Raw genomic sequence first — 27,193 nt, 5'->3', positions numbered from 1 at the left:
ACTATGTTCCTAGAGAGTTTGCCAAAAAACCCAGACCAATTCAGGAGAAGGATTGTTGGAAAGCTACTGAATTTCGTCAGTTCTTACTTTATACGGAGCCTGTTGTTTTAGCTGACGAGCTACCTGATGAGATGTACAAAAACTTCCTTTTGCTTTCTGTTGCTATCTACATTATGTTGAGTCCTTCACTTTCATTGCAGTACTCTAATTATGCCCTTGAGCTCAGTCTATTGTTTGTACAAAATTTTTCAGACATGTATGGTAAGGATCAAATTGTCTATAATGTGCATGAAGATGTCAGGTTGTTTGGCATTTTAAATAATGGCTCAGCCTTCCCACTTGAACACTTCCTTCAGAAGTTGAAGAAGTTGGTTCGAAAACCCAAGTTCCCTCTTCAGCAGGTTATTCGAAGCCTTTCTGAGTACAGCATGTTCTGCAATTCACCCAAGGAAGAACAGGCAGCTGTTACTGGTAAAAGAAAAAAAAAAAGCATTTCACAGGCCCTATTCCAGCTGGTTTTTGTTGCAGTGTTCATTACAAAGAAGTACATGCGAGTCTAGGCAGCAACCTAGGATTGATTTCAACATACCAGGGTAGCAACTGCATCAAGGTTGGAAACAATGTCGCAGTTGTTAAGAATATCCTTCAGAATGAATCTTGCTACTACCTTATTGTAAACAAGCTCACCAAGAAAATAGCTTTTTTTTACCTATCCACTGAATTTGCAGGATTTAGGAATATATGGGGGTTTCCAAATTGTCTCGTGAGCTTGGCACTGTACCTGTTCAGGGATGTCACAGCTAAGTTTTTTTTTTCTTTTTCTTTTTTTTTCTCTCTCCATATGATGAATGGGTTTGCATCCCATTTTTGCACTCCATTTAATTTAAGGTTACATGTTTATGGATGGATATCTTTAAATTTTAAAACTTTTCTTTCACCTGGATGGGCAAAATTCTCGTCTATTATTCATGTTATTGGTAAACGTCAATGTGATATCAGAGCATGCATGCCCGTTTATAAAAAATGCATTTTGTGAACAATAGTGTCAGTACATGTATGTACCCGGTATATGATGTACATGTACCTTTGATGAATCTGAAGAGCACTTACATATTTTTATCCCTCTCCCAATATAGGCCTATACTAAGTCTGTTGGTTAGAGTAGGTGCATGTAAAAATTGTGTGTTTACATGTAATGGAAGTTAGTAGTTTCAGCTCTCAGTATCTCCAGACATGCCATCTGGTCATTTTTTCACCATTGTCTGTCATTTTTGTCTTCACTACTGTGGTGATATGGACACTTGGGTTAATTTTCACAACCTAAATTGCAGGGTTGGACTCTTGTTGCTAACTAAAATTTTGTAGGAGCCATGTGATATAGGCCTAGATCATCACAATGCCTTTGAATGTTGCTGTATATGATAAATTGCTTGGAGTCACTTGAACAAGAATGAAACTTCTTAGTCCTCATCCATTAGTTCTCGGTTTTGGTGCTATACATGGAAGGTGAAGTTGTCAAATTTCCATGTTTATTGATAGTTGCAAGTAATCTGACAGCGGGTACCTTTCTGTATTGTAGGTGAAGATAAAATGTATTCTGTAGTGGTATTTGTGGATGAGGTTAATGTAGACATGGTCCCAACAAAATTTATCTTTGCAAAGGAGAAAAAGTCATATCGTTACTGGCCGAGCAAACATAGAGAATCGAAATTGCGCAGGGCGGCAGTACGAGAACAGGCAGATCCGTTACAAGGATGGGAAACGTATGAAGTAAGGGTTATTCATCAAGCATGTGAGTTGAATAGATTCAGTTGTTCCTCATGTTGTACACTTGTTGCATGCAGGGGTAGGTTTTTGATGTACATGACACATGGAACATGTAAATGCACTACCTTGGCCTTCAGAAAAGATTAGACATAGGCATAGCTTTAAAAACAAAGCTTCATGAAGATGGCCATTTGGCAATTACTTGAGTTACTGACCCATTGGCATTGCAAGGTAGTCTGAAGGTTGTGTTACATGTAGGGCCTGACAGTAATACGTTGTATTCACCACATTGCAAGACAATGGTCTGGCCACAGTTCATTCCTGACAAGTGACAGTTTCATGACATTGAGGTTGTATCATTATCTTTGATAACATAGTATCCAATTTATTTTAAGCCTTTCAAATTGTCTTTATTTTAAGGCAACTATGAGGCATGTCGGAAAAACCATGGAGGAAGCAGAGGAATGAGGCAAGTTCACAGCCTATTTGTGTTTATACCAATTTTTAATCAATCATGACATTTGGTTGAATACTCGGTCATAAAACGATTACCAGAGATAGAATATAATTTGTAATCTCTAATGAATTTGTATATCATATACCGGTATAGAATGAATGTGGGCGTTTATGCAGAGCCGTTTCTAGCTATAGGCGTTGTAAGTTTGTGTGTTCTGTGACTGTAAGTTGGAATTCCTTTTACATCTGTTCACCTTTCAGGTCTACCCGAATTTCGTGTATGTAGAATTATTTTTATTAAGGGGTATTTAAAAGGTTTACACTTTACAGATATCTGTGTTAGGCCTACACTGATAAAATTAATCATATTTGTTCTACTCGAATATCGTGTATGTAAAATTGATTCCATGTATTTATAAGGTTTTCACTTAATAGATTTCTGTGCTAGGCCTACATTAGACTCTAAGACTCGCCAATCATCATTCCCGTAATGGCATCAAAACGAATTTATCTCAGCGGAGCAGAGAAACGAAAGAAAAAGAAATTTGACGAAGAAAAATGGTCAAAAGAAAAAGGTAATTCATTATCGTTTATTTAATAATTTAAAGAAACATATTAAAGTTTGGTTTTATTATGTTTTCTGAATGGTGAGTATTATTTTAGACTAACGCCTAATCATCTAAGGAAATTTGTAATTTTGCAGGATCAATTCTAAAATATATTGGAGCTCCAGACAGCAAGCCAGAGGAATATTCTGAACTTCCTGAACAGGATGCTCCAGTGCCATCACATTCATCAGGATCTGTCCAGGAAGCTGTACTGCCACCAAGACCACCACATTCCCCAGAACCACAGAAGGCATCATCTACTCCTGAGCAGCCTCCCATTTATTCTAAACCACTAGATCCTGCTAACTGGCCAACTATTCTGTCTGATGCATTTAGAACGGATGCAGTAGATAGAGGGCCATTTCAGATTAGTTCTGATTTCACATTTCCCAAAAAAGAAGACGGAAGAAGTTTTCATTATCATTATTTTTGTAGAACATTGGTTAATGGAGAAGAGATGAAGCGGACTTGGCTTATCTACTCAAAAAAAAAAAAAAAAAAAATGCTCTCTATTGCTTTTGTTGTAAATTATTTTCAACCAAAGAACAAAAGTTAGTGACAGAAGGACTGACAGACTGGAAAAACATAGGCACACTTTTGAAAAGTCATGAAAGCAGTCCAGCACACATAGCGCACATGGCAACCTGGAAAGATTTACAACTCCGTTTGCAAACTGGAAAGACAATAGACCAAGCTGAAAGAACACTATTGGAGGCTGAAAAGAGGCGCTGGAGAGATGTCCTGACTCGCTTAATCGCCATTGTCCAATCCTTAGCCGAGAGAAATCTTGCATTTAGAGGTTCATCAAACACGTTACACCAGCAGAATAATGGGAATTTTCTAAAAGAGGTGGAGCTGCTTGCTAAATTTGATCCTGTCATGAAGCAGCACATTGAGCGTGTTGAGAGTGGCCAGTTCAGTCATTCCAGCTACCTTGGAAATATCATCCAAAATGAACTTATTGCTTCAATCAGTACTAAAATAATGGACACAATGGTGACTGAAGTTAAACAGTCCGAATATTATTCAATTATTTTGGACTGTACTCCCGATGTAAGCCATCAAGAACAGATGTCAGTCGTCATAAGGACTGTCAAAATGGATAAGAAACCAGAAATTAAGGAACATTTTATGGGGTTCCTTGTAGCTTCTGAAACAACAGGTCTTGGTTTGTCATCTCTAATTATAAAGAAATTGACGGAACTGAATATTCTCCTTGAAGATTGCAGAGGACAATCATATGATAATGGTGCCAACATGAAAGGGAGAAACAAAGGAGTTCAAGCCAGACTTCTTGAGAAGAACCCTCGTGCACTCTATGTTCCATGTGGAGCACATTCCCTAAACTTGATGATATCTGATGCAGCAACAGCTTCAATAGATGCCACTAGCTATTTCGGCACTGTTCAGTTACTGTACAACCTATTTTCAGCCTCACCACAAAGATGGGCAATCCTAAAAGATTATGTCACTGTTGCACTCAAGACCTGGAGTGACACAAGATGGGAGAGCCGTATTAATAGCATAGAAGCTGTGCGGTATCAGGCCTCTAATATAAGGGAAGCTTTGTTGAAGGTCAGGGAAATGTCTGATCCTCTGACCAAGGTTGAAGCCCAAAGTCTGGCAGAAGAGGTGGGGTCATACCGATTTATCATTTGCACAGTCATATGGTATGACATTCTACACATTGTGAACCATGTCAGTAAGCTCCTGCAGTCTCCTAAAATGCAGCTTGATGTGGCAGTTGATCTCCTTACTAAAGCGAAAACATCTCTGACTAACTACAGAAGAATTGGGTTCACTTCAGCTCAAGTCTCTGCTAAAGATATGTGTGAGGAAATGAATGTAGAGGCTGTACTCAAAGAAAAGAGATTAAGAAGTACAAAAAGACACTTTGCTTATGAGGCCGCAGATGAGCCCATTGCAGATGCAATGAAGAGGCTAGAAATGACATTCTTTAATGTTGTTGTTGACACTACCATTCAATCCTTAACTGATAGATTTAAAACTCTGAGTGAAGTAAGAGACCAATTTGGAATGCTGCTTAATTTCCAGAAACTGGATGATCAGTCATTGAACAACCAGTGTGACAAACTATGCAAGACATTAACCTCTGGAAATGAAAGTGACATTGATGGAAAGGAACTGGCTATGGAAGTTAAGCACTTACCAAGTTTGCCCTCAGACGAAATGACTGCTCTTGAGCTCCTCACCTTTATCCACAAAAAACATTTTGAGGAATTGTATCCCAATCTGTGGGTTGCACTGAGAATTGCCTGTACTCTGCCTGTGACTGTGGCCTCAGCAGAGAGGAGCTTTTCGAAGCTGAAACTCATCAAGACCTATTTAAGATCATCTATGGGGCAGGAGCGACTCAGTGTTCTTGCAATAATCAGCATCAACCATGAAGTGGGGAAAGACGTGTTGTATGAAGACATCATTGATGATTTTGCTAGTAAAAAAGCCAGAAAGCAGAGATTTTGAGCCCAATACAATGCAGTTGGTGGTTTGTATTCAGAGACTGTGATGTTAAGTTACTACTATTTTGGAGTGTGGTTTGTATTCAGAGACTTTGATGTTAAGTTACCAATATTTTGAAGTGTGGTTTGTATTCAGAGACTGATGTTAAGTTAAAATAAATGTTTAAATAAATAAAGATGGTGTAATAGTTACTTGCATCCTTTAACACCATCAAAAGATATAAAAGTCGTTTAATTACTGTTTGGCAAACTTTACAGGTATAAATGAAATACCAACCTGTCTATCTCTCTAACTTTTGCCTAGGGCCCCCACAAAGCTAGAAACGGCCCTGCGTTTATGGTTTTATAACAAAACTATACTGTTACTCTCCAGGAGTGTGGTATACAATAAAGATATGCAGAACAGGTTTCTTTTAAGTCTTTAAGATGAAAAAAGTGATTGGATTTTGAGAAAATTGCAATTCAACATTCAGGCTGAAAAATTGTAAAAAGGAATAGATTCCAGAGTCGCACAAACAAGGATATTTGACATGAAACTTGTTTTTCAGTAACTCCTAACCTAACATAACCATTCTATAGGAGAAATAGATCTTTCAGATGCAAAAAGAAAAGGATAAGTTCCAGAAACATGCAAACATGGATATATAACATGAAATCTACAATAGCTCCTAACCTAATATATTCTAGCCTAACCTAACATAATCATCCTATAGAAAAAAAATCATTTAAATGATTTTTTTTTTTTTTGTAAAACGCATATGTGTGATACTGGAATAGAACTGGATTGTCTTTACCAGGGGTGCTGTGATCATTTTAAAAGATGCCAGAACCCTGCAGGACTTAACCAAATCCTGCCATCCCCATTATCATTGTTTCTATATCCAGTGGGCCCAATGTATGTCAATCAATGGTTCCATATGGTGTGCACTAGCTAGTGACCATAAAATAAGTATAATTATCAAGCAAATAAAGATGTCTATTTTTTTCTGGAACTACTCACCTATATAACAATGGAAAATTAAATATTCACTTTTGTAACTTGTAATACATCAATGTAGTATATGCTTTTCTTGGTGGAGATCAATAAGAAAAAAATGTTTTAAGCAAATACACTACTGAGTGGAGTTGTGACAATAGGTTCGAGATGCCATATTGTCTTCTCTCCAGTCCTGTCAGTGTCAGTTTGACAATGGTGCTGATGGTGTGTACCGGGTGTTCTCCCTCTCCAAGTGATGTCACCAAGCTACATATTTTTAAAACAGTGCTAAGGAACTGAGATGGAGTTCAGTTCGAAGCTTTAAGATTTGTTTAGATAAACATATAAGCAAGGTGCTGTAATGACTGCCATTTATTTTATATTATTTGATTATTTGTTTGTTATTATTTGTTTGATTTCCATATTTATTACTTATATATCAGTTTATTATTACTATTTACCTGTTTGTTTATACCTGTGTATTATTTATATTGTTTTATATTAGTATAATTTTTATTCTATATATTTTTTTATCATTCATATATATATATATATTGTTTTGCATCCAACCTAGTTATGGACCAAAAGGTCTCCTTTCAGCATGCTCCGCCTTTGTAATCCTTCATGATTTTCTTCAAGCTATGAAACTCTACCCCTAGCAGTCAAATCGGATGACAAAACAGGCCATCAACATCCCTGATAATGACAACAACCATGATGACCTCTAGAATTACATGTACCACATTACTAAATGCTGGTAAGGTTAGACGAATATATCATACTTGTATTTCTTTGACCTTTGCATCTATCACAACAAAGATGGTATCTCAAGCAGTCATAGTTGTTATGTTCATTAGTGTCACTTGTAGCCTTTTTTTCTGTTATTGATTTCTGCAAAGAAAAAGATATTGTGTTGATGTATTATAATTTACAAAGTTATTATTTAATTTTCTATTGCTATATTGCATAGATGTGCATTTCTAGAAAAAAAAAAGGTACTGAAAAGAGAGCCACCCACTTGCACAGGATCTCCAGCAGCACTATATATCTGGTCTTTACACACACACACACACACACACACACACACACACACACACACATGAAGAGAGACTAGCAAAACTTGAACTACAGACACTAGAGCAAAGAAGAGAGAGAGGAGATTTGATAGCTATTTACAGAATCATGAAAGGCATAGAAATTACTGATAGAGAGAATCTGGTAAAATGGGATGACAAATACAAGAGGACACGGAAAGAAAATTAAAAAAGACAGCTATAGAAGAGATTTGAAAAAGAACAGCTTTCCTCACAGAGTAATAGACAGTTGGAACAAGTTAGATGAGAAAGTGGTGTGTGCAAAAACAATACATGAATTTAAAAATAGTTTAGATAAAATGAGATATGAAGACGGGACCCCACGAGCATAGCTCCCCTTCCCGTAAAATACAACTAGGTAAATACACACACACATGAAGAGAGACTAGCAAAACTTGAACTACAGACACTAGAGCAAAGAAGAGAGAGAGGAGATTTGATAGCTATTTACAGAATCATGAAAGGCATAGAAATTACTGATAGAGAGAATCTGGTAAAATGGGATGACAGAAATACAAGAGGACACGGAAAGAAAATTAAAAAAGACAGCTATAGAAGAGATTTGAAAAAGAACAGCTTTCCTCACAGAGTAATAGACAGTTGGAACAAGTTAGATGAGAAAGTGGTGTGTGCAAAAACAATACATGAATTTAAAAATAGTTTAGATAAAATGAGATATGAAGACGGGACACCACGAGCATAGCTCCCCTTCCCGTAAAATACAACTAGGTAAATACACTGTGGTGGGGGAAAAGAATACTGCCACCAAGTTTCCCACTTGGATCGTAAGAGGCGAGAAGAAAGGGACGGGGAGAGGGACTAGGCATCCTTCTCCCTGTAGCCCCAAGGGGCAATATCCTAAAAAGCAAAGGAAAGGCATAAGGGGTGCTGGAGGGCCTCGGGCCAGCACCCTAAGGTTTGGGTCTTTTAATGTGCGTGGATGTGGTACAGATGAGAGTAAAAGGGAAGAGATAGGTAGTATGTTTGTGAGAAGAAAGTTGGATGTGTTGGCTTTGAGTGAAACTAAGTTGAAAGGGAAGGGTGAGTGTAAGTTTGGGAGTGTAAGTGGGAGGTTATCAGGAGTGAAGAGAGGGCGAGGGAGGGAAGGGGTGGCTATTCTAGTAAGTGAGGAGATAGGTAAAGGGGTAGTGGAGTGGAAGGAGGTTTCCTCAAGGATAATGTGGATGAAGGTGAAACTGGGAAAGGAGATGTGGGTCTTTGTAAGTGCATATGGGCCTGGCAGTGAGAAGAGCATGGAAGAAAGGGAGGCCTTTTGGATAGATTTAAATGAATGCATAGAGGGTTTAGGAAGAAATGTCAATGTAATAGTACTGGGAGACCTTAATGCTAGGGTGGGAAATGGTCCAGTCGATGGAGTGGTTGGGAAGTGTGGAGTTCCAGGAAAGAATCGTAGTAGAGAGTTGATGGTGGAAATGTGTCTAGAAAGAGAGTTGTTGATAGCAAATACAGTGTTTCGGAAGAAAGTCAAGCATAAGTACATATGGGAGAGGGTGGTGGAGGGAAGGGTGGTAGATAGAGCGCTAATGGATTATGTAGTGGTAAATAGGATTATGATAGGAAGAGTTAAGGATGTACATGTGCTAAGGGGAGAGGGTGGGGGAATATCAGATCATTTTTTGGTGGAAGGTAAGCTGAGAGTGGAGGATAGATGGAGAAGGAGGAAAGGGACAAAAGGTAGGGAGGTTCTTAGAGTGAACTCCTTGAATGAAAAGGAAAAGGAGAAGGAGTACGAAAAGAAGCTGAAGGAGGAGTGGGAGGGAGTAAAGGATAGAGCAGAGATGGGTGTGGAGGAGGAATGGGGATGGTTCAAGGAGGGAGTCTTAAAGTGTGCAAGGATGGTGTGTGGAACAAGAAGGACAGGGGGAAATAGAAGAAAGGGTAGTGAATGGTGGGATGAGGAAACAAAGAAGGTTGTAGAAGAGAAGAAGCGAGCATTCACAGTTTGGTTACAAAAGAGGACAGGGGAGTCATATGAGACATACAAAGAAAAGAAAAGAGAAGTAAAGCAAAAGGTAAAGGAGGCAAAGAGGAGAGCAGATGTGAAATGGGGTAGGAGTATGACAGAAAATTTTGAAAGTAATAAAAAGATGTTTTGGATAGAAATTAAGAGAGGAAGAGGAGGCGAATCAAGTAGGGAAGAAAAGGTAAAAGGTACAGATGGAGAGTTGATAATGGAAGAGATGGCAGTGAGGGGAAGATGGGCAGAATATTTTAGGGAGTTGCTGAATGTGAAGGAGGATAGGGAAGGAAAGATAGCTGCAGTGGGAAATGCGAAGAAAATGAGAGTGATGAGTGAGGAGAATGGAGGAGAAATAAGGAAGGATGAGGTGAAGGCAGTTGTAAAGATGATGAAAGCAGGTAAGGCACCTGGTCTGGATGGATGTCATGCAGAATGTCTGAAAAAGGGAGGTTCAGTGATGGTGGACTGGTTGGTGAGGTTATTTAATGTTTGCTGGAGAGAGGGTAGAGTACCGGAGGACTGGAGTAGTGCCTGTATAGTTCCTCTTTACAAGGGAAAAGGGGACAAGCGTGAATGTAGTAATTTCAGAGGGATTAGCCTGTTGAGTGTAGTAGGGAAGGCGTATGGGAGGATCTTAATTGAGAGGATTAGGAGAGGAACAGAAGGAGTAATTGGTGAGGAACAGTGTGGATTTAGGACGGGTAGAGGTTGTGTAGATCAGATCTTTGTGGTAAGACAGATATGTGAGAAAGCTATAGGAAAGGGGAAGGATGTTTTTTGGGCTTTTATGGATCTGGAAAAGGCTTATGATAGGGTAGACAGAAAGGCACTGTGGGAGGTTATGCAGATTTATGGGATAGGAGGAAAGCTTTTGGGAGCTGTCAAGAGTTTTTATGAGAGTAGTAGAGCATGTGTTAGGATTAGAAATGGAGAGAGTGAGTGGTTTGAAGTAAAGGTGGGACTTCGTCAAGGATGCGTTATGTCGCCCTGGCTTTTCAACTTATACATGGATGGGGTGGTGCGAGAGGTGAATGCTAGGGTAGTGAGTCAGGGATTGGAGATGGTTAAAGAAAATGGAGAAAAGTGGGAGGTGAGCCAGCTGTTGTTTGCGGACGACACTGCGCTTGTGGCAGGGTCAGAGGAGGGATTGAGGAAGCTGGTGGCAGAGTTTGGGAGAGTATGTGATAGAAGAAAGCTAAAGATAAATGTGGGTAAAAGTAAGGTGATGAGATGTACAAGGGGTGAAAGTGGCAGTAGACTGGAAGTGAACATTAAGGGAGAGCGACTGGAGGAAGTGGATAGTTTTAGATACTTGGGTGCAAGGGTAGCAGGAAAAGGTGGAGTGAAGGTGGAGGTAGAATGTAGATTGAGAGAAGCGAGTAAATGCCTTGGTGGTTTAAAGAGTGTAATGAGGAATAGACATTTGGGAATGGATGCGAAGAGGAGACTGTATGAAGGAGTGATTGTGCCAACAGCACTGTATGGGGCAGAAACGTGGAACATAAGAGAAGAAGAGAGAAGGAGTTTGAATGTGTTTGAGATGAGGTGTCTGAGAAGTATGGTGGGGGTTACTAGGCTAGATAGAGTGAGAAATGAGGAGGTGAGGAGGAGAACAGGGGTGAAAAAGGATTTGGGAGATAGGGTTGATGAAAGAATATTAGGATGGTTTGGACACATGGAAAGAATGAGTGAAGAAAGACTAGTAAAAGAGGTATGGAAGGCAGATGTGGAGGGAGTGAACATGAGGGGACGTCCTAGGATGAGGTGGATGGATGGGGTGAAGGGGGCTTTGGGGAAGAGGGGAATGTCTGTTGAGGAAGGAAGGGAGAGGACGGAAGACAGAGGTGAGTGGAGAATGGTTGTATATGGATGATGTTGTGACTGCATGAGGAGGAATGGGCGGGGGGGTGGGGGGTGGGGTAGTATGTGTGAGTAAATTTTGACGCAGCCCGAAGGGATTTCTCCCCGTCCTCGCCTTATATGCAAAGGGGGACGGAGAGGGGGGGTCGCCGATTAAATGAAGCGGCCTTGCTGTGGATGTACTGTGTCTTGCGACACTGCTTCTGACCCAGGGCGGTGGGCAGGGTGCAGCGATGACCCGTCATCCAGGAGGTGCTCAGATGAGAGGAAGGGTGGGAGGGGTGTGGAGTGTATTTAGGGATGAAATGGGTGGGAGTGTTTTTATGCCTTTCCCTTTTTGGCTACCTCCCTTGGAAGGGGGAAAAGGCCTTGGTATATGTATGTATGTATATCACTCTTATAATTACTATATTACTCATAAAAGTACTCAATTGTATTATTGTCAGTGTATCACTGCTATCTCAATAAACCTATTATTATTATTATTATTTATTATTATTACACCTCGTGGCACTGTGGTTAGAGTTCATGCCTGCCACTACGGCAGTCCGTGTTTGACTCCTGCTCAGGGCTGAAATAATTTCAGTATCACTGCACTGCAGGGTGTTACTCCAACTCTTGTGGGTGGGGAGATGGGTGTGTGTGTATGTGTTTGCGTGTAAGGTCACAGTATTACCTATAGATCACTCATATGAGCTCTGAGCTCTCATCCAGGAGGTTAATAACTGTTGATCCTGATTCCAAGATGTGATTCAAGACCATGCACCGAATCATGGTGGTGGTAAACACACACACACACACACACCTAGATTGGTCATATATGAGCTCTGAGCTCTCTTCTGGGAAGGAAATAACTGTCGGTCATGAGTTCAACACGTGATCCAAAGACCATGGTAAATCACACACACACACACACACACACACACACACACACACACAGTTGTAAACCATTATAAATTTGCAAAGTGGTGAAGTCACCCATAGGCGGCTCATGGAAGGGTGTAGGCCTTTCAAACAGAAACTGTACGATTTATGTTTACTATAAACTGGCAATTTACCAACATGGGTAAGTGCCACCCTGGGGCGAGTTGAAAAGTGCTGAACCCCCCCCCCACACACACACACACACACCACACCACCACCTTCCACATCTGATGGTCACTAGTACGACTCATGTGTAAGATTCATCCACAAAACAATGTTCATACACACAACTCATGATGAATAAATCCTGCATTGAAAGTGCATTACGGTAGTGGGAATTTGCTTTACCTTCTTTTCACCAAAAGTGTCCCCCCCCAAACATCATGGGGAGTATTGTACAGACTGCTGTCGTATATGTTTACAGTCCTCCCATTTTATCTCATAATGAGCTCTGACTGAATGCCCCCAGGACATATGCATTGTAGTGAGCAGTAGGCTGGTCTTCACCATACAAATATACATCCTCTCATACAAGGGATATTTTCCTTGCTGTTACTATGTTGTGGGAGTTGTTTAATTTAACGTGGATACAAAGGGAATAAAGATTCAGTTAGATTCAAGGCAGGTGGTTGTGAATGAATGAAAAGTAATGGTACAAGATCCATTTTAACATTCTTGTAAGTTTTGACTAATTCATGACATAGTGATGGATATGTTTATAATAAATATAATTCTTCTTTCCAGGCATTCTACCCATCATTACTCGTTTTGGAGTTCTATGGTCCTCCATAAGTGCCACATGTCCAGCCCATCTCAGTTTTGCTCTGCTTATAAATGTTAAAAATAATAATAAAGAAAATTAAACTAAAGGCTGCATGTAAAGATGACACACACCCCTCCCCCCCACAACACATGCTGTTCCACAACTGTAGGTTCACATATTCTTATCTTTTGCATACTCATAGATGTAACAGTCCACATTTTGTGTCGAAAATAGTTTCTTTTAAATGATTTTTGATCATTTAGGGGGTGTTGAGAACTATTTTGGCACCTTCCAATGGTTATTACCTTTTTTTGTTCATTGCTTTGAAATAACTCTCATAAATTCCACATTGATGGGGGTCCTGTGTACATTGTATTGAGATCAATCAATTGGTCTCTCTCTCTTGCAGAAGACCCATGGTCATGAGGCAGCCATTAACAGCCTCCATCCAATATGGACCAACAAGTTTTGCAAATGTTACATTTTTCAGGGCACATGAAGAATTGTCACCCCAGAACGCCCACATGAAGAATTGTCACCCCGTGAGATCCCACCTGAAGAATTGTCACCCCAGTATGCCAAATATCAACAATGGAATAAAGATTGTTAGTTTAGGTTGATTGAGCATTCTGCTTATTGTTTTCAACTTGTACAACTGAAGAATCGTAAACCCAGCATGGCCCACATGAAGAATTGTCACCCTGTCAAAGACTGGGGTGACAATTCTTCATGTGATCCCATTTTTCTTCATATTATCCACTGTAGACATTTTTTGTTTTATTGCAGAGATTATATTGAGAAGGATTTGATCAACTTTGCCAACAACAACCCTGGCGTGGCGGTGTACCTAAAACCTCGGAGGCATCGATCACCTTGCATAAAGGCAGAGTACTGTAAGTTTGACTTTTGCAACAGGTAGTAGCCTCTTTTACATTGGAGCTTAAACTCAGGAACATTGTAAAGCATGAGGGCCCCACACCTGTAGCAGTGGCAAACCTAAGACCCTCATACTCCTGGAACAGTAACAGCTCTCCCCCCTAATCCCTTGTAACAAAAACACTGTCACCTGCATTATTGAAAAAAGTAATTTTCTTCCCTTTGAAGAGCTGGAGTTCTTCTTAGCTTGATAAAATTGTCTGGTGTTAGCCTGAATTAGATTTTATATTTAATGACATTCGCAGAGAATTAATTTCTAAAACCCTGCCCGCACACCAATGTTCCATATTAATTCTTTGCTGTGAGTGAGCACAGAAATTTGGTTGTGTGCAAATTTTGCCTTCTTTGCAAAGTGTGTTCTTATGTGGGTCACCATACTGACTGCAGAACACAATACAAAGGATCTCAAGACATGTCATTTTATGAAATTGATCAATTCTCCAAATCAACTTTCTTTTGTTTTACATTGTTATGAAATTATACAATTAATTTCTTTAATTAGAAAATTTCAATTTCATCTTGAAAATCTTGTGTGCGCACATTTTTTCCTTTGTGTACCATTTGTAAAACGTGTGTGCATGCATGCACATGCACACAGCTTAGAGGGAACATTGCCCCATGCACCCCACATGTCCTGCAGCATAGTAATTGAGCAAACCAAGAAATCTATTTACAATTTGATTATGACTGAGACATATTTCTAAAGAAAATGTAACTAGAATATACAATCTTGACAATTTGTTTCTGGATTTATTATTGTCATTATTTTTTTTTTTCTACTCATGGCATATTACTATTTAGATCTATGGTTTCAGTAAATGGAGGAGAGGAGTAGGTACATAAACACCCATGACCTGAATGGGGAGGAGCTAGTTGCAAAATGGGTCGAGTACATGCATGCATGCGTGGGCGATCAGGGTACCCAGTGGAGCGTCTCCGCAAATATCAAGACACAGACTTCCCATCAATACGTCAGGGACCCTGGACACCATGGACGCATCAACACCCAGTGGTCAACACAGTCACTTTACCAGATGTAAGTAGTTCAGGAGCTTTTTCCCCCTTACAAGAGAGGTAGCCAAAGCAGTAATAACAGGTGTATATCAAGTGGGAGTGTTTGTAGTTTCTGGTAAAGTGATGCAGGTAATGGTTAAAGGTAGTTCTTGAGAACATATTTTGATTGCCAGATGATGATGATGATAATTGTCATGCGAAAGTAATGACTTGTTTGGAAATGTTGGCCATGGTGGACTTGGAAGATTTGTACAGAATAATTTCAGACACTCATGCAGGGTTTGGGTAAGATATATTCTTGTCTAACTTCAGTGCAAACTCCATTCAAATGAAAGCCTCTACTATGGAGTGTACTTGGGAGCCTCTTATGTATAAAATACCAATGTGTTTCCTGGGATAAGATCCTGTAAAGTGTGCCAGTGTTAACGAGATTAACAGTTAGCATATGATGACGACGCTGGTGTCGGCATCATGAGGCATGAGAATGTATATGAGGATACTGGTGTCAGGGTCCTGATTATATCTATTTTGTAATTGTAACTGAGTGACCCCATGTATTCTGTAGACAGACTTGATCTTGTTTTCTGTGGTTATCCACATTCAGGGTAGAAGAGAACAAGTATTACAGCCATAACTTTATATCTTATAATGAGTGCATTGTGATGTATCATCGTATATCAGTCAGGCAGCTGTGCATGAGTATTCGACTTGTATTGAAGAGGTTAATAGTGCAATCTGTCAATTGTTGAAAGTGGTGATTTTTTTTTTTTTTATAGAGCCATATAGTTTGTATTTTTATTGCTAAAACTTGCATAGTTGTTTCTGCTCACATGTAAATCTACTAGTCTGATTTGTCCCAGTCTTGCCATATTTGAACTATTTCATCTGTTTCCCATTTCTTTAAGATTTCATTTGTTATGACAAAACTATTGAGCAAAATTCTTAAAAAAAATTCTATTTGCAGGGAGAATTATCTGCAGCGTCTCCAGAAGTTACGGGAGCGACTCAGCTGCTTGAACTGTGTGAGCAGCTGAAGGAGGAGGACACCAGTGGATAAATAAATTCATTAGTTGTTTTGAAACTTTGATATATACTGTATGTAGCATCTTCAATGAAGTGTTTTTTTTACTCCAAGTATTCTTAGTTTTACGGAACTGTATGGGCTTGAAACATGCAACGTAAGAGAGGAGGAGTTTGTATTTACCTAGTTGTATTTTACAGGATGAGAACTATGCTTGTAGTGACCTGTTTTCGTATTTCTCCGCATCCAGTTTATTCTAAAAATCGTGTATAGTTTTGGCACTCAATGTTTCTCTGTTTAGTTTGTTCCAGACATCAATCACTCTATGTGGGAAGCTATTCTTTTTCAGGTCTCTTCTGTAACTGTCCTTCTTTAGTTTCTTTTCATGTCCTCTTGTTTCTCCTCTGTCCCACTTGAACAAGTCATCTCTATCGAGAATTTCCATCCCTTTCATAATTCTGTGTTTGAGATGAGGTGCCTGAGAAGTATGATAGGGGTTACTAGGCTGGATAGAATGAGAAACGAGGAGATGAGGAGAGTGGGGTGGAAAAGGAGTTGGGAGATGGGGTCAGTAACAATTAACATTATGCATTGTTAAAGTTTTTTTTAAGACCTATTCTTTGTGTGTGTGTGTGTGTGTGGGGAGGCACCAAGTTGCTTTAACATATGTTGGATGTTGTCTAATAACAGCTTAACCCATAAATTGTTAGCCCAGTGTTTCGCTCAAATGCTGGCATAGTCTGAATTTCGATTTTTTGTTTTTTGCATGTGTCATAACATAAAATGGAGGTGGAGCATCAAAAAATGATTCACGGTTGAATATATCTGCATCTGTGACCACTCGTCAGTGTAGGATGGATCTCGTGCATGAAGATTTTCAAGAAGGGATATGTTTTTGGCAATATACTGCTACCTGAATAGACGTATGGGAATGGATGCAAAGAGGAGATTGTACGAAGGGGTGATTTTGCTGACAGCATTGTATGGGGCAGGAACATGGAACATAAGAGAGGAAGACTTTAAATGTGTTTGAGATGAAACACCTGAGAAATATGGTAGGGGTGACAAGGGTGGATAGAGTGAGAAACAAGGAGAGCTGGGGTGGATGAAAGAGTGTTGGGAGGGTTTGTTGGACACATGGAAAGAATGAGTGAAGAAAGATTAGTAAAAGAGTTGTGGAAGGAGTGAACATGAAGGGGCGACCAAGGATGATGAAATGGATACGGGGTAAAAGGAGCATTGGGAAAGAGGGGAATGTCTGATGGGGAAGGAAGGTAGAAGACAAAGGGTGAGTAGAGAATGGTTGTGTATGGATGATGCTGCGATGCATGGAAAGGAGTGGGTGGGGGGTGAGGGAGTATGTGTGAATGATATCTTGATGCCGCCCAAAGGGATTTTCCCCCCGTCTTGTCTTTTTCTGAATGAGGGGGTGTCGCCGATTAAATAAAGTGGCCCTACTGTGGATGTGCTGTGTCTTGCTACATTGTTTCTGACCCAGGGTAGTGGGTGAGATGCAGGGATGACCCATCATCCATGAGGAGCCAAGAAAAGAGGAAGGGAGGGAGGGGTTGTGAATGGGAGTGGAGTATGTGGGGATGAAATGGGTGGGAGTGGATTTATGCCTTTGACTTTGGCTATCCCTTGTGCATACATACATATACCAAAGGCTTTTTCTCCCCTTATAAGGAAGGTAGCCAAAAAGAAAAAGGCATAAAAACCATTCCCACCCATTCCAACCTGAAATACACTCCACTCCCCTCCACCCTCCCTCTTATCTTGGCACCTCCTGGATGATGGGTCTTCCCTGCATCCTGTCCACTGCCCTGGGTCAGAGGCAGTGTCGCAAGACACAGCACATCCACATTAAGGCCACTTCATTAAATCGGCGAGCCCCACCCATCCCCCCATGCAGAAAAGGAGATGGGGAGAAATCCCTTCGGGCTGCATCAAATTTTTCTCACGCCTACTACCTCACCCCCCATCCCTCCACCCATTCCACCTCATGCATCACAATATCATCCATATACAACCCTTCTCCATTCACCCCTGTCTTCTGTCCTCTCCCATCCTTCCTCAACAGACATTCCCCTCTTCCCCAAAGCCCCTCTCACCCCATCCATCCATCTCATCCTAGGTCGCCCCCTCATGTTCACTCCCTCCACATCTGCCTTCCGTACCTCTTTTACTAGTCTTTCTTTACTTATTCTTTCCATGTGTCCAAACCATCCTAATACTCTTTCATCAACCCTATCTCCCAACTCCCTTACCACCCCTGTTCTCCTCGCCTCCTCATTTCTCACTCTATCCAGACTAATAACCCCTATCATACTTCTCAGACACCTCATCTCAAACACATTCAAACTCCTTCTCTCTTCCTCTCTATGTTCCATGTTTCTGCCCCATACAGTGCTGTTGGCACAATCACTCCTTCATACAATCTCCTCTTAGCATCCATTCCCAAATGTCTATTTCTCATTACACTTTTTAATCCACCAAGACATTTACTTGCTTCTCTCAATCTACATTCTACCTCCACCTCTACTCCACCCTTTCCTACCATATTCACACCCAAGTATCTAAAACTATCCACTTCCTCCAGTCGCTCTCCCTTAATGCTCACTTCCAGTCACCAACTTCCTCAATTACTCCTCTGATTCTACTACAAGCGCAGTGTCGTCCGCAAACAACAGCTGGCTCACCTCCCACTTTTCTCCATTTTCTTTAACCATCTCCAATCCCTGACCCACCACCCTTGCATTTACCTCTCGCACCACCCCATCCAGTCAAACTGAGATGTGATGCACCAACCCTCTTGAGTTTATCAAATGTGGTGAAAAGGATTCCTGACTGCCTCAAACCTGGGGAGAATAATCTAGCATTAGATACTTTTTTCTTCTTCTCTCTATTCATTCTGTTTAATTACAAAAGATGAGCTGGCTATAATGTGAGTGAAGGGATGCATACATACCTGTTCCATTTGCAGTTCAAATGGTTCATCCTTGGAACCTAAAATACTTTCTATGTTGTACAATGATGCATGAAGCATGATAATGCAGAAGCTGGCTCCTGTTTGAAAAAAAAAAATTACTTCAGCTAATACTCCTGTAGACATAAATTATTTCTGTTTTAGCAATACACAGATATTGATTTTCTTTACTCATCAGCTGATACTGCTACATACATCTAGGGGTGTGCTGATTAATCGGCATAGGCAAGAATAGTCACTTTTTTGGTGAATCAGCATATGCGAAAATCTGCATTTTTTTTAGAAAGGGATTCGCCATCGGCCGATGATGCCAATTCAGTAATTCACCTATTATTCACTGTTCTGGTGGTTGCATAGGGCCATGCAGCATATTATGTGCTATACGAGATACCACTACCAAATAATCAAGGCTTTAGCACATAGCATCACAACTGTAGGGATTGAGGTGGCTAGGAATATGTTGTGGTAGTGTAAACCTACACTACTGCCATAACACATGTTTCAAAAATATAGTATGCAGAGGTGATCAAATCTGCAAACAGGAAGGCATACGACCAGAGAAACTTTTAAGATGGCAGTAAATATTAGAGCAAATTATATCAATTCTATATTTTATTTTTGTATTTCTTATATAAAATTAAACTAAAATATATATATATATATATATATTTTTTTTGAAACAGCAATGTTTCCACAAAAGAAATTAAGTGAGAGTAATATGGGAGTAAATCGTCCAGGCATCCGTGGACTGTCAATTTTACCTGCTTATATATTCGAAAAATTGGCAGACAGATTTACTCCCACTTTGCAGCATTTTATAGCCAAATGAATCATTTATAAAGAATTTTTTTATGTATTTTGACATGTAAACACATAACAATACATCTTTATGCTTTTTGACAACAACAGCTATGACTTTGACTCATGTTTAGATGATTTATTGTCAAAATCACAATCACACAAGTCAAATTTGGACATAGCGAAACTTCAACAAAAAAAAAAAAAGAATATCTTCATCTCTTCTGACACTACAAAGCCTCACACTGGAACCACGTGACTTGGATTCCTTGAGTTGATGCAGAGAAAAAAAATCCTTTATGGAACAAAACAGACAGAGGAAGATTTTTTTTTTAGCCGTTTCCCGCATTCCATGTATCAATTATTATAGAGACTGAGTTAGGTTTAGTCTTTACTATTAAGTTAGGATTAAGAATTGGATTGATGCAGTTTACACTCTGTACATGTGCTTTATCAAAACCATGCATTAAATGATTCAAGTTACTTGAAGTTAGTAGTTACATCAAAATCTATGAAACAGGTAATGTCTACCTCTTTTTCAACCGATAGAAAATAATACAACCATACATTGATACGGTAATCATAAAGTGGTCAATCAATAAGCACTTCATTAACTTCATTCAATCATCAGCATCCAACAGCTCAACAACTGGCAGGTATAAATCTAGAGATTATGAAGCAAGTAAAAATCATATTTTAATTACTTCATATTAAAAACTGATATACCACAATCATATAAAGTGGAATTGGCATCGGCATCGGCATCTAAGAGTGAGTAATCGGCATTGCCATAAAAAAAAAAAAAAAACTACATACATCATTATTTCTTTGTTATCTGAGAATATTTAGTGATAGAATTTCATCCTGGCAGTTAATAACATCTCGGTACTTGACCACATTCCAACCAAAATATGGGTGGTGGATGGGAGTGGAATGAGTGAGAGTGGGTGCATGCCCTGGCTGGCTACTTTCCATATAAGAGGGTGGGGCCCTTGGTAGAGAAATAGATGACTGATGATTGATTTGGTTTAACTTTGTGAACTCCCCCCCCGCCCATATTGGGAAGCTAGGATGGTGCTCCTTAAAGAAGACTTTGTAGTACAGTATGGTCCTATTTAATTAATGTAGCACACCCTTGGTACAACTCACGGGTGGCAGGGTTTGAATTGCCGTCGTCACCTTGACCTCTGTCACAAGTAGTGACGCTCTCTCTTGCTCGGTTAGTGAGCATCTGTTAGACAGATAATATAAAACAACTTCATATCTACACATACCTATACCAATGGACCTTCCTTCCCTTACAATGGTGGCTGTGTAAAATCAAATACCTGCCCCACACACATCCGAAGCCCACTCATTACATCTTCTACCTTAGGCTCTCATGTTCAGGTCAAAGGCAATGCAGCAAGACAGAACTTCCACGGCAGGGGTTAACAACCAAAGCTAGTTTACCCACAGCACTATATTATATGACCTCCCCCCCCCCTCTCCTCATCCACTCAGAAAATCAATGGATCAGACAAGAACATCCCTTGGAGCCATGCCATTCCTTCATCATCCACCTACAGTCTCTCTCTCTCACTTCACTCCTACTTATGGCATTCTGTCTTCCTTGCTAAGTAGTACACATTCTTCTTGCATCCAACACTCCTTTCACTCCCATCCATCCACCCACCTCCTTCTTGGTCTTCCTCTTAAATGTGGATGGCAAGAGAGCTATTGGATAGGAAAAATAGAGTGCAAAGGTGATTTGGGCATATGGAGAAAATAAAAATGGAAAGATTTGCAAAAAAAGTTTGGAAAGCAAAAATAGAGCGACACTATATGGTTAAAGCTATAAATTCAAGAAGAGAGAGAAACTTAATCCTGTAAATGATATCTACATACATTTCTTTAGTTTATGAATACTAAAATGTCAAATTCCTTTCCATCTTACCAAGAACCCACAAGAGGATGACCCCAGCTCCAGCCCACTAAAAAATGGGAAGGGACACGATTCCCATAATGGCATACTGGTGGACAAGGGGGACTTCATGGCCACCAATAACCAAAATTTTCTCAGCATTCTTCATGGATATAATATGGCATCCACCCAAAGCAGCAGCTAAACCAATTTAGAGTAGAGATCTAATGCTGCAAAAAAAAAGAAAAAAAAAAAAATAGTTTTAGTATTCAACATACAGAACAGTAATTAGATAGTATTAAAAGAATTTTTTTTTGTCAGGTAACAATGAGGAGCTTATATGGAAGGGACAATGTCTTTTTGAAGGGAGTGGGATGGGGTATCTTTTGACTCAGCAGCCACCCTTGCAATTACTGTACAAGGGGGGGGGGAAGGGCCTTTTGGGTCTTCCTGTAGCTAAATGCAGTATTCTATGAATCTCGAAAATGGGCCAAGGTAAAAACAGACCATACAGATAATAAGATGTTTAATGAAAAACCATAAATGCACATACTGTACATACAAATGTATACAGACATGTACAGTAAAAGCTCTCTCATCCGGCATCACTGGGGCCAAAGGCATGCCGGATACTCGAAAATTCCGGATACTTGCAGGGGTTGCTAAAGTAAGTGAAGGGGTACAGAAATATGTCTACAATCACACCCTTAACTCACTATTAATGTCAGTTAACATATAGTATCACATACCGCAACATAAACAAAGCATCACATGATTACGGCGTCACCACCTCACTCGCCAACATACAGTACAGTTCATCACTATACACTAACCTTCTCTGTCCTTTTCTGAAGGGGTTACTAAAAGAAGTAATGGGTTACAAAAACACTATGTCTACAATCAAATCATCTTATTCACTATTAACAACATTTAACATAACATAAACATTTAACTTAACATAAAAAAGCACATAAACAAACAAACAAAACCACCTCACTCGCCAACATCTAGTTCATCACTCCAGTTTATCACTATCCTCTGTACTTGTTTGCCGCTCTTTCTTTCCCTTACACCCATCTTCTTTGCTAGGTCGCATCCTTTTTCTTGCAGCATGGGTGGGGCCTGTCATTGATACTCCTTCGGATCTTTTCAGGCAAAACCACTCGTACAACACTGTCAATCTTGTCCCCACGCTGATATTGTAAAGTGTGACAGTTTTCAACAGCTTTTGGGGTATCTGTCCCCTTCATAAACTCATGTAACTTCTTTGATTGGGCCTTGATATCGTAGATGGCTGATGAGCCTATGCCGAATTCGTCCATGAGTATTTTTCTGTTGTCCCCTTTCTCTAAACATTTGCAAATGTCCACCTTCTGCCTAAGTGTAAGCACAACACATTTCTGTTTATCAACTTTGGGCATGATGAAAGTTTACAGGAGAACACTTGAGGAAGAATGTAGCTGAACTGAGTGGAGACAAACACAAATGTGGCACATGTGAGACTGAATAGCATCAGTGGGCAGTGGGCTCTGGTGGGTGGTGCGAAAAGACCCAGACAGTGGTGCACTCTGGTAACGGCAGGAACAATTAAAGCCTCGCGCGGGAAATTTTACTGATATGTATTGATTTCATATAGATTTTAATGCTTGGAAAAAATATGCTGGATACTTGAAGTTGCCGGATACCTGAATGCTGGATAAGAGGGCTTTTACTGTATACCAAGGGCATTTTCCCCCTTACAAGGGAGGCAGCCAAAGTCAAAATGAGCAATTCACTTCTGGGGCATTCTCAGTCAGATCAACAAGTGCCTAGCACCCTCACCTATCAGATTTTGCTGAAATTCTAAGGTTAATCCAAACAACTGTTCAGGAGATATGACTTCAGATATTTTGAGGTCATAACTAGGCCAATAACTAGGCTGATCAAAGTCATAGTTACATGAATGTATATATATTTAGAATCAGACAAGGAATCCAAATATCTGGGTTGAAAAAAAAAATCCACTTTAGCAAAAATCTGAAGTCATGATTTGACCCCTGGGGTATCAAAATTGAAAGAAGAAAAAAATTATATACATATATATATGTATGTGTGTGTGTGTGAGAAAATGAAGGCATAAGCTTTGGCTATTACAATCAGTAAAAAAAATTATGCTGGTATTTTTCATGTAATTAACACAAGTGAGTGCCTTATTTATGTATTGTCTGTCAACTGTACATATTTTTCATACTTAGGCCTTTATCTAATTAATTACATTTATTTTAATTAAAAAACTTACAAGTGAACACCATGTACTTACAAACTGCATACAATCATAAGCATTATATACTGCACAAGCATAAGCACAATTACAACAAATATAAGGTCAGCATAAAATTGTACTGGATACAATTTTGGCATATTCAATACTTTCGTGAATTTCTTTCTGAAGTAAAATATAGTTAATTTGGCTGCCTCCTCTTAGTCTAGGATAACTCATGGCACTGAACATGAATATTTATTTGGTGGATAATGATACGTACTTGCTAACATACTCTCCTGGTTTGACACATTTTATGGTATCAACCATTGCAGGTTCATTAGACATATGACCTTTCTTATTCGTTTCTTCTCTCCAATGCCACTTGAAATGAGACATACCATATTCAGTTCCTCCTTGTTTATAGGAACAAATGTATGATATTTCCGAGTTCCCTGAATAGCCACACTGTTGTGGAATTGATATTCCATCAGTTGTTCTGCATCTTTCAAATCAGACGTGGTTACAATGAACATTTTTATTGTCTTGTTCAAGTTTTCTGGTGTAAGAATTTGCCTCTCTGCAAACTGACCCGAGCAGTAGCTCCCTTCACTGTTCTGCCAATCCCATCACAAAGGATTACAAAGGCGGAGCATAATAAATAAAATATGTAAATAAATACATAGGTATAGTTAAATAATAAATAATAATAGACATATAACTAATAATAAATGAGAATCAACCAAATAATGATAAACAGACAAATGATAACAAAACAAATAAACATATAATATAAAATAAATGATAATCATTACAGCATCTTGCTTAGGTGTTTATCAAAATGATTCTTAAAGCTTCGAACTGAACTACATTGCACTGCCTCTGCAGGAAGTTTATGCCATTCATTAACTACACGGTTGGTAAAGTTGTTTCTACCCACTTCCAAATTAAATCTATTTCCGGACAGTTTGAGACCATTGTTTCTTGTCGGATTCTTATTCAGTGTGAAAATTTTGTCACTTTTGATGTTGTCAATTCCCTTTAGAATTTTAAGGACCTGTATCAAGTCACCTCTGAGTCTATGCTTTTTTAGGGAAAACAGATTCATGTGTTTCAGTCGACTTTCGTATTATTTATTTTTGATATTTGGAATCAGTTTTGTGGCTCACCATTGTACTTTTTCCAATCTGTCAATGTCTTTAATGAGATTCGGTGACCATACAGAAATAGCATATTCCAAATGTGGACGAACTATCGATTTATAGCTTGTTAATGAGTGATGGACTTTAAAAGTCAAAAGATCGCGCAATCAGTCCTAGAATCTTATTTGCTTTCTCAGAGGCTGAAATACACTGCTTGGATAATTTGAGATCGTTAATGATAATTATGCCGAGATATTTTTCACTACAGGTATTCACCTTTAACGAATCTCCAAGTAATTTGTAATCGTACTTACTGTTATTTTTACCTATGTGCATTACCTTGCATTTACTTGTGTTAAATTTCATTAACCACTTTTCAGACCATTGCTGTAATCTATCTAAATCTTCTTGAATATCTAATTGGTTTAAATTATCATTTTATGCATCTTTGCCATGAGATGTACCAAAAAAAAATGCCATTCACTAGACAAACCAAAATTTTCTTCATCCATCCGAAAAATAGTACAACTTTTTTCAGTTGTGGGCACTTGAATTTGACATAGCCCATAAGCTGTTCTATAAATGAGTAAACCATTAGTGTTGTGTTTTAGTGATGGAGATAAGAAACAGTCAGTGAAAAGGTTAAGTTCTTGGTCTTCAGATGATCTATAATTAATAGGCGACAAAAGGGTGAACTGTACATTGTGAGTTGTCCCAGTGAAATCCCTTAGCAGCATCTTGGGCAATGAAAGAATAACCTTCTGAAAAATCACCTACTATAACTGCCTCCTTCAGAGGTGTACTGTTTCTTTCAACTGTTTTAAGTACTGTGATTGCTGCTGTGCAACAAAATGATGACAAACCATGCAGGATATTTTCTTGCTTAGTGATGATAAGTACAGTAAAAGCTCTTTTATCCATTATTCTCGTATCCGGCTCCTTCTTATAACCGGCATATTATTCATGAAGAAATAAAAGTTGTATAAAAATGTGAAAATTCGAAAAAATAAAATATTAAATTCCCGCGCCACTCCCGCCGCAGCCAGAGGTAGAGCGCATCTTTCCCGCCGCTGCCAGAGGTAGAGCGCATCTTTCCCGCCATCTCCCACAAATCCCACCGCTCCGTCAGGCCCAGTGCCCACTGTAATATGACGCCTAATGTTAAGCGTGCGACTGTCTATTAGCAATTGTCTCAAAACACAAACACATACCGACAGCAAAGGAAGGCAATGATGGATGAATTGAAGGATATGCGTGGTAGTGCTAAGCTTAGCGTCACTGATGAAGCTCTTCAGGAGTGGATGGAGGTCGACAATGACGAAGCTATCACCCCCACACTAACTGACGATGAAATCATTCAGGCAGTGATTGAGGAGAAGCATGGTAAGGAAACAGAGGCTGATAGTGAAGAGGAAGATGACCTAGAGCCAAGAATAACGTGGAAGGATGCCGCTAAAGGATTGGCAACATTTATCAAGTTTGCGGAGCAGTGCACCTACATGGGGACTCACGACGTGATGTCTCTTCACTGTCTTCAAAATGAATTTTTAATGCAGAGAGACAAACATTCTAAACAAAGAGACATACGTGATTTCATGAAAATAAATAAAGATAAATAAATATGAATATACTGGTAAATAAATAAACAACAAAAGTGAAGCCATTGAATCAATTTTATTTAAGTAGTCTATGAATAAAGGCAATAAATGTATTTTTTTAATATTCCTTCTCGTAACCGGGATTTCCCCTTTCCGGCACGTCTTTGGTCCCACTCGTGCCGGTTAAAAGAGCTTATACTGTATTCATGAAGTGGCTCCACTTTGTCTACCAATGTACAACAGTCAATGGTCACCCATTGCTTGCAAGATATTTCATTTGGAGCTGATCCAACATTGTCAAGCAAGTTGAGAAAGTTCAGAACACCTTCTCTTGGGCAGTCTTGCAAATTTGCATCATGCAAGCTTCTTTTTCTTTACTGCAGACACTATAATCCATAGGATCTTTGTATGAGTGACCTTATTTTCCCAATGCAGCCAACTGTAATTTTGGGTTCTGATGATGTGTACAGACACAGAGAGAACGGGTCCCACCACTACCAGCAAACACACAACATGATGGCTGTAATTTACCAAATGTAGAGAATCTCATTTTAATATTCTTTTTATAATTTTTATATAGTTCAAATATCTCTCTTAAATTCCCAAGAACCAGCTGCTTTTGCACCTTCAGCACTGGTGATTTTCAC

The 27,193-nt window shown here is 39.4% G+C and overlaps 3 protein-coding genes and 2 long non-coding RNA genes across 7 annotated transcripts in view; 3 read left to right on the top strand and 2 right to left on the bottom strand.

The window, feature by feature from the left end:
• LOC143032020 (uncharacterized) overlaps nucleotides 1-27,193 on the top strand; it is a 322,508-nt gene that overhangs the window by 4,439 nt on the left and 290,876 nt on the right. The window lies entirely within an intron of this gene.
• The window catches only part of LOC143032019 (uncharacterized), a 428,918-nt gene that overhangs the window by 290,417 nt on the left and 111,308 nt on the right, over nucleotides 1-27,193 (bottom strand). The window lies entirely within an intron of this gene.
• On the top strand, nucleotides 956-16,281 carry LOC143032016 (uncharacterized). 3 transcript variants are annotated; one of them, XM_076196486.1, is made up of 6 exons: nucleotides 976-1,792; nucleotides 2,188-2,236; nucleotides 13,400-13,514; nucleotides 13,696-13,802; nucleotides 14,647-14,881; nucleotides 15,824-16,281. In XM_076196486.1, the coding sequence occupies exons 1-4, from the start codon at nucleotides 1,591-1,593 to the stop codon at nucleotides 13,705-13,707; spliced, it is 378 nt and encodes a 125-aa protein (XP_076052601.1). In that variant the 5' UTR covers nucleotides 976-1,590; the 3' UTR covers nucleotides 13,708-13,802; nucleotides 14,647-14,881; nucleotides 15,824-16,281. The 3 variants fall into 3 exon arrangements, with proteins under 3 accessions (XP_076052603.1, XP_076052601.1, XP_076052600.1); XM_076196485.1 differs by having other exon boundaries at nucleotides 986-1,792; nucleotides 14,661-14,881; nucleotides 15,824-16,063; XM_076196488.1 differs by lacking the exons at nucleotides 14,647-14,881; nucleotides 15,824-16,281 and adding an exon at nucleotides 12,891-13,074 and having other exon boundaries at nucleotides 956-1,792; nucleotides 13,696-13,719.
• On the top strand, nucleotides 2,482-5,487 carry LOC143032015 (zinc finger MYM-type protein 1-like). Its single transcript, XM_076196484.1, has 2 exons — nucleotides 2,482-2,798; nucleotides 2,927-5,487. Exon 2 carries the CDS (start codon nucleotides 3,468-3,470, stop codon nucleotides 5,313-5,315), a length of 1,848 nt encoding a protein of 615 aa, XP_076052599.1. The 5' UTR covers nucleotides 2,482-2,798; nucleotides 2,927-3,467; the 3' UTR covers nucleotides 5,316-5,487.
• LOC143032017 (uncharacterized) lies at nucleotides 16,220-19,469 on the bottom strand. Its single transcript, XR_012967064.1, has 3 exons — nucleotides 18,849-19,469; nucleotides 18,689-18,738; nucleotides 16,220-16,358 (listed from the first exon to the last, which is right to left on the bottom strand). It is a non-coding gene; the product is annotated as an uncharacterized LOC143032017 (long non-coding RNA).

This window comes from Oratosquilla oratoria, chromosome 12 (assembly GCF_046742065.1).
Source record: "Oratosquilla oratoria isolate Oo_2021 chromosome 12, ASM4674206v1, whole genome shotgun sequence".
Taxonomy (NCBI): Eukaryota; Metazoa; Arthropoda; class Malacostraca; order Stomatopoda; family Squillidae; genus Oratosquilla; species Oratosquilla oratoria.
Note: the sequence above shows the minus strand (reverse complement) of the source record. Positions and strands in the feature narration are given on the sequence as shown.

Excerpts from the sequence above, each read along its gene's own strand:
- LOC143032016 (XM_076196486.1), top strand. The coding sequence starts at position 1,591 with ATGTATTCTGTAGTGGTATTTGTGGATGAGGTTAATGTAGACATGGTC. Across the intron at positions 1,793-2,187 it reads AAGGGTTATTCATCAAGCAT|GCAACTATGAGGCATGTCGG; the intron begins GTGAGTTGAATA and ends CTTTATTTTAAG. Across the intron at positions 2,237-13,399 it reads GGAGGAAGCAGAGGAATGAG|GGCACATGAAGAATTGTCAC; the intron begins GCAAGTTCACAG and ends TACATTTTTCAG.
- LOC143032015 (XM_076196484.1), top strand. The coding sequence starts at position 3,468 with ATGGCAACCTGGAAAGATTTACAACTCCGTTTGCAAACTGGAAAGACA.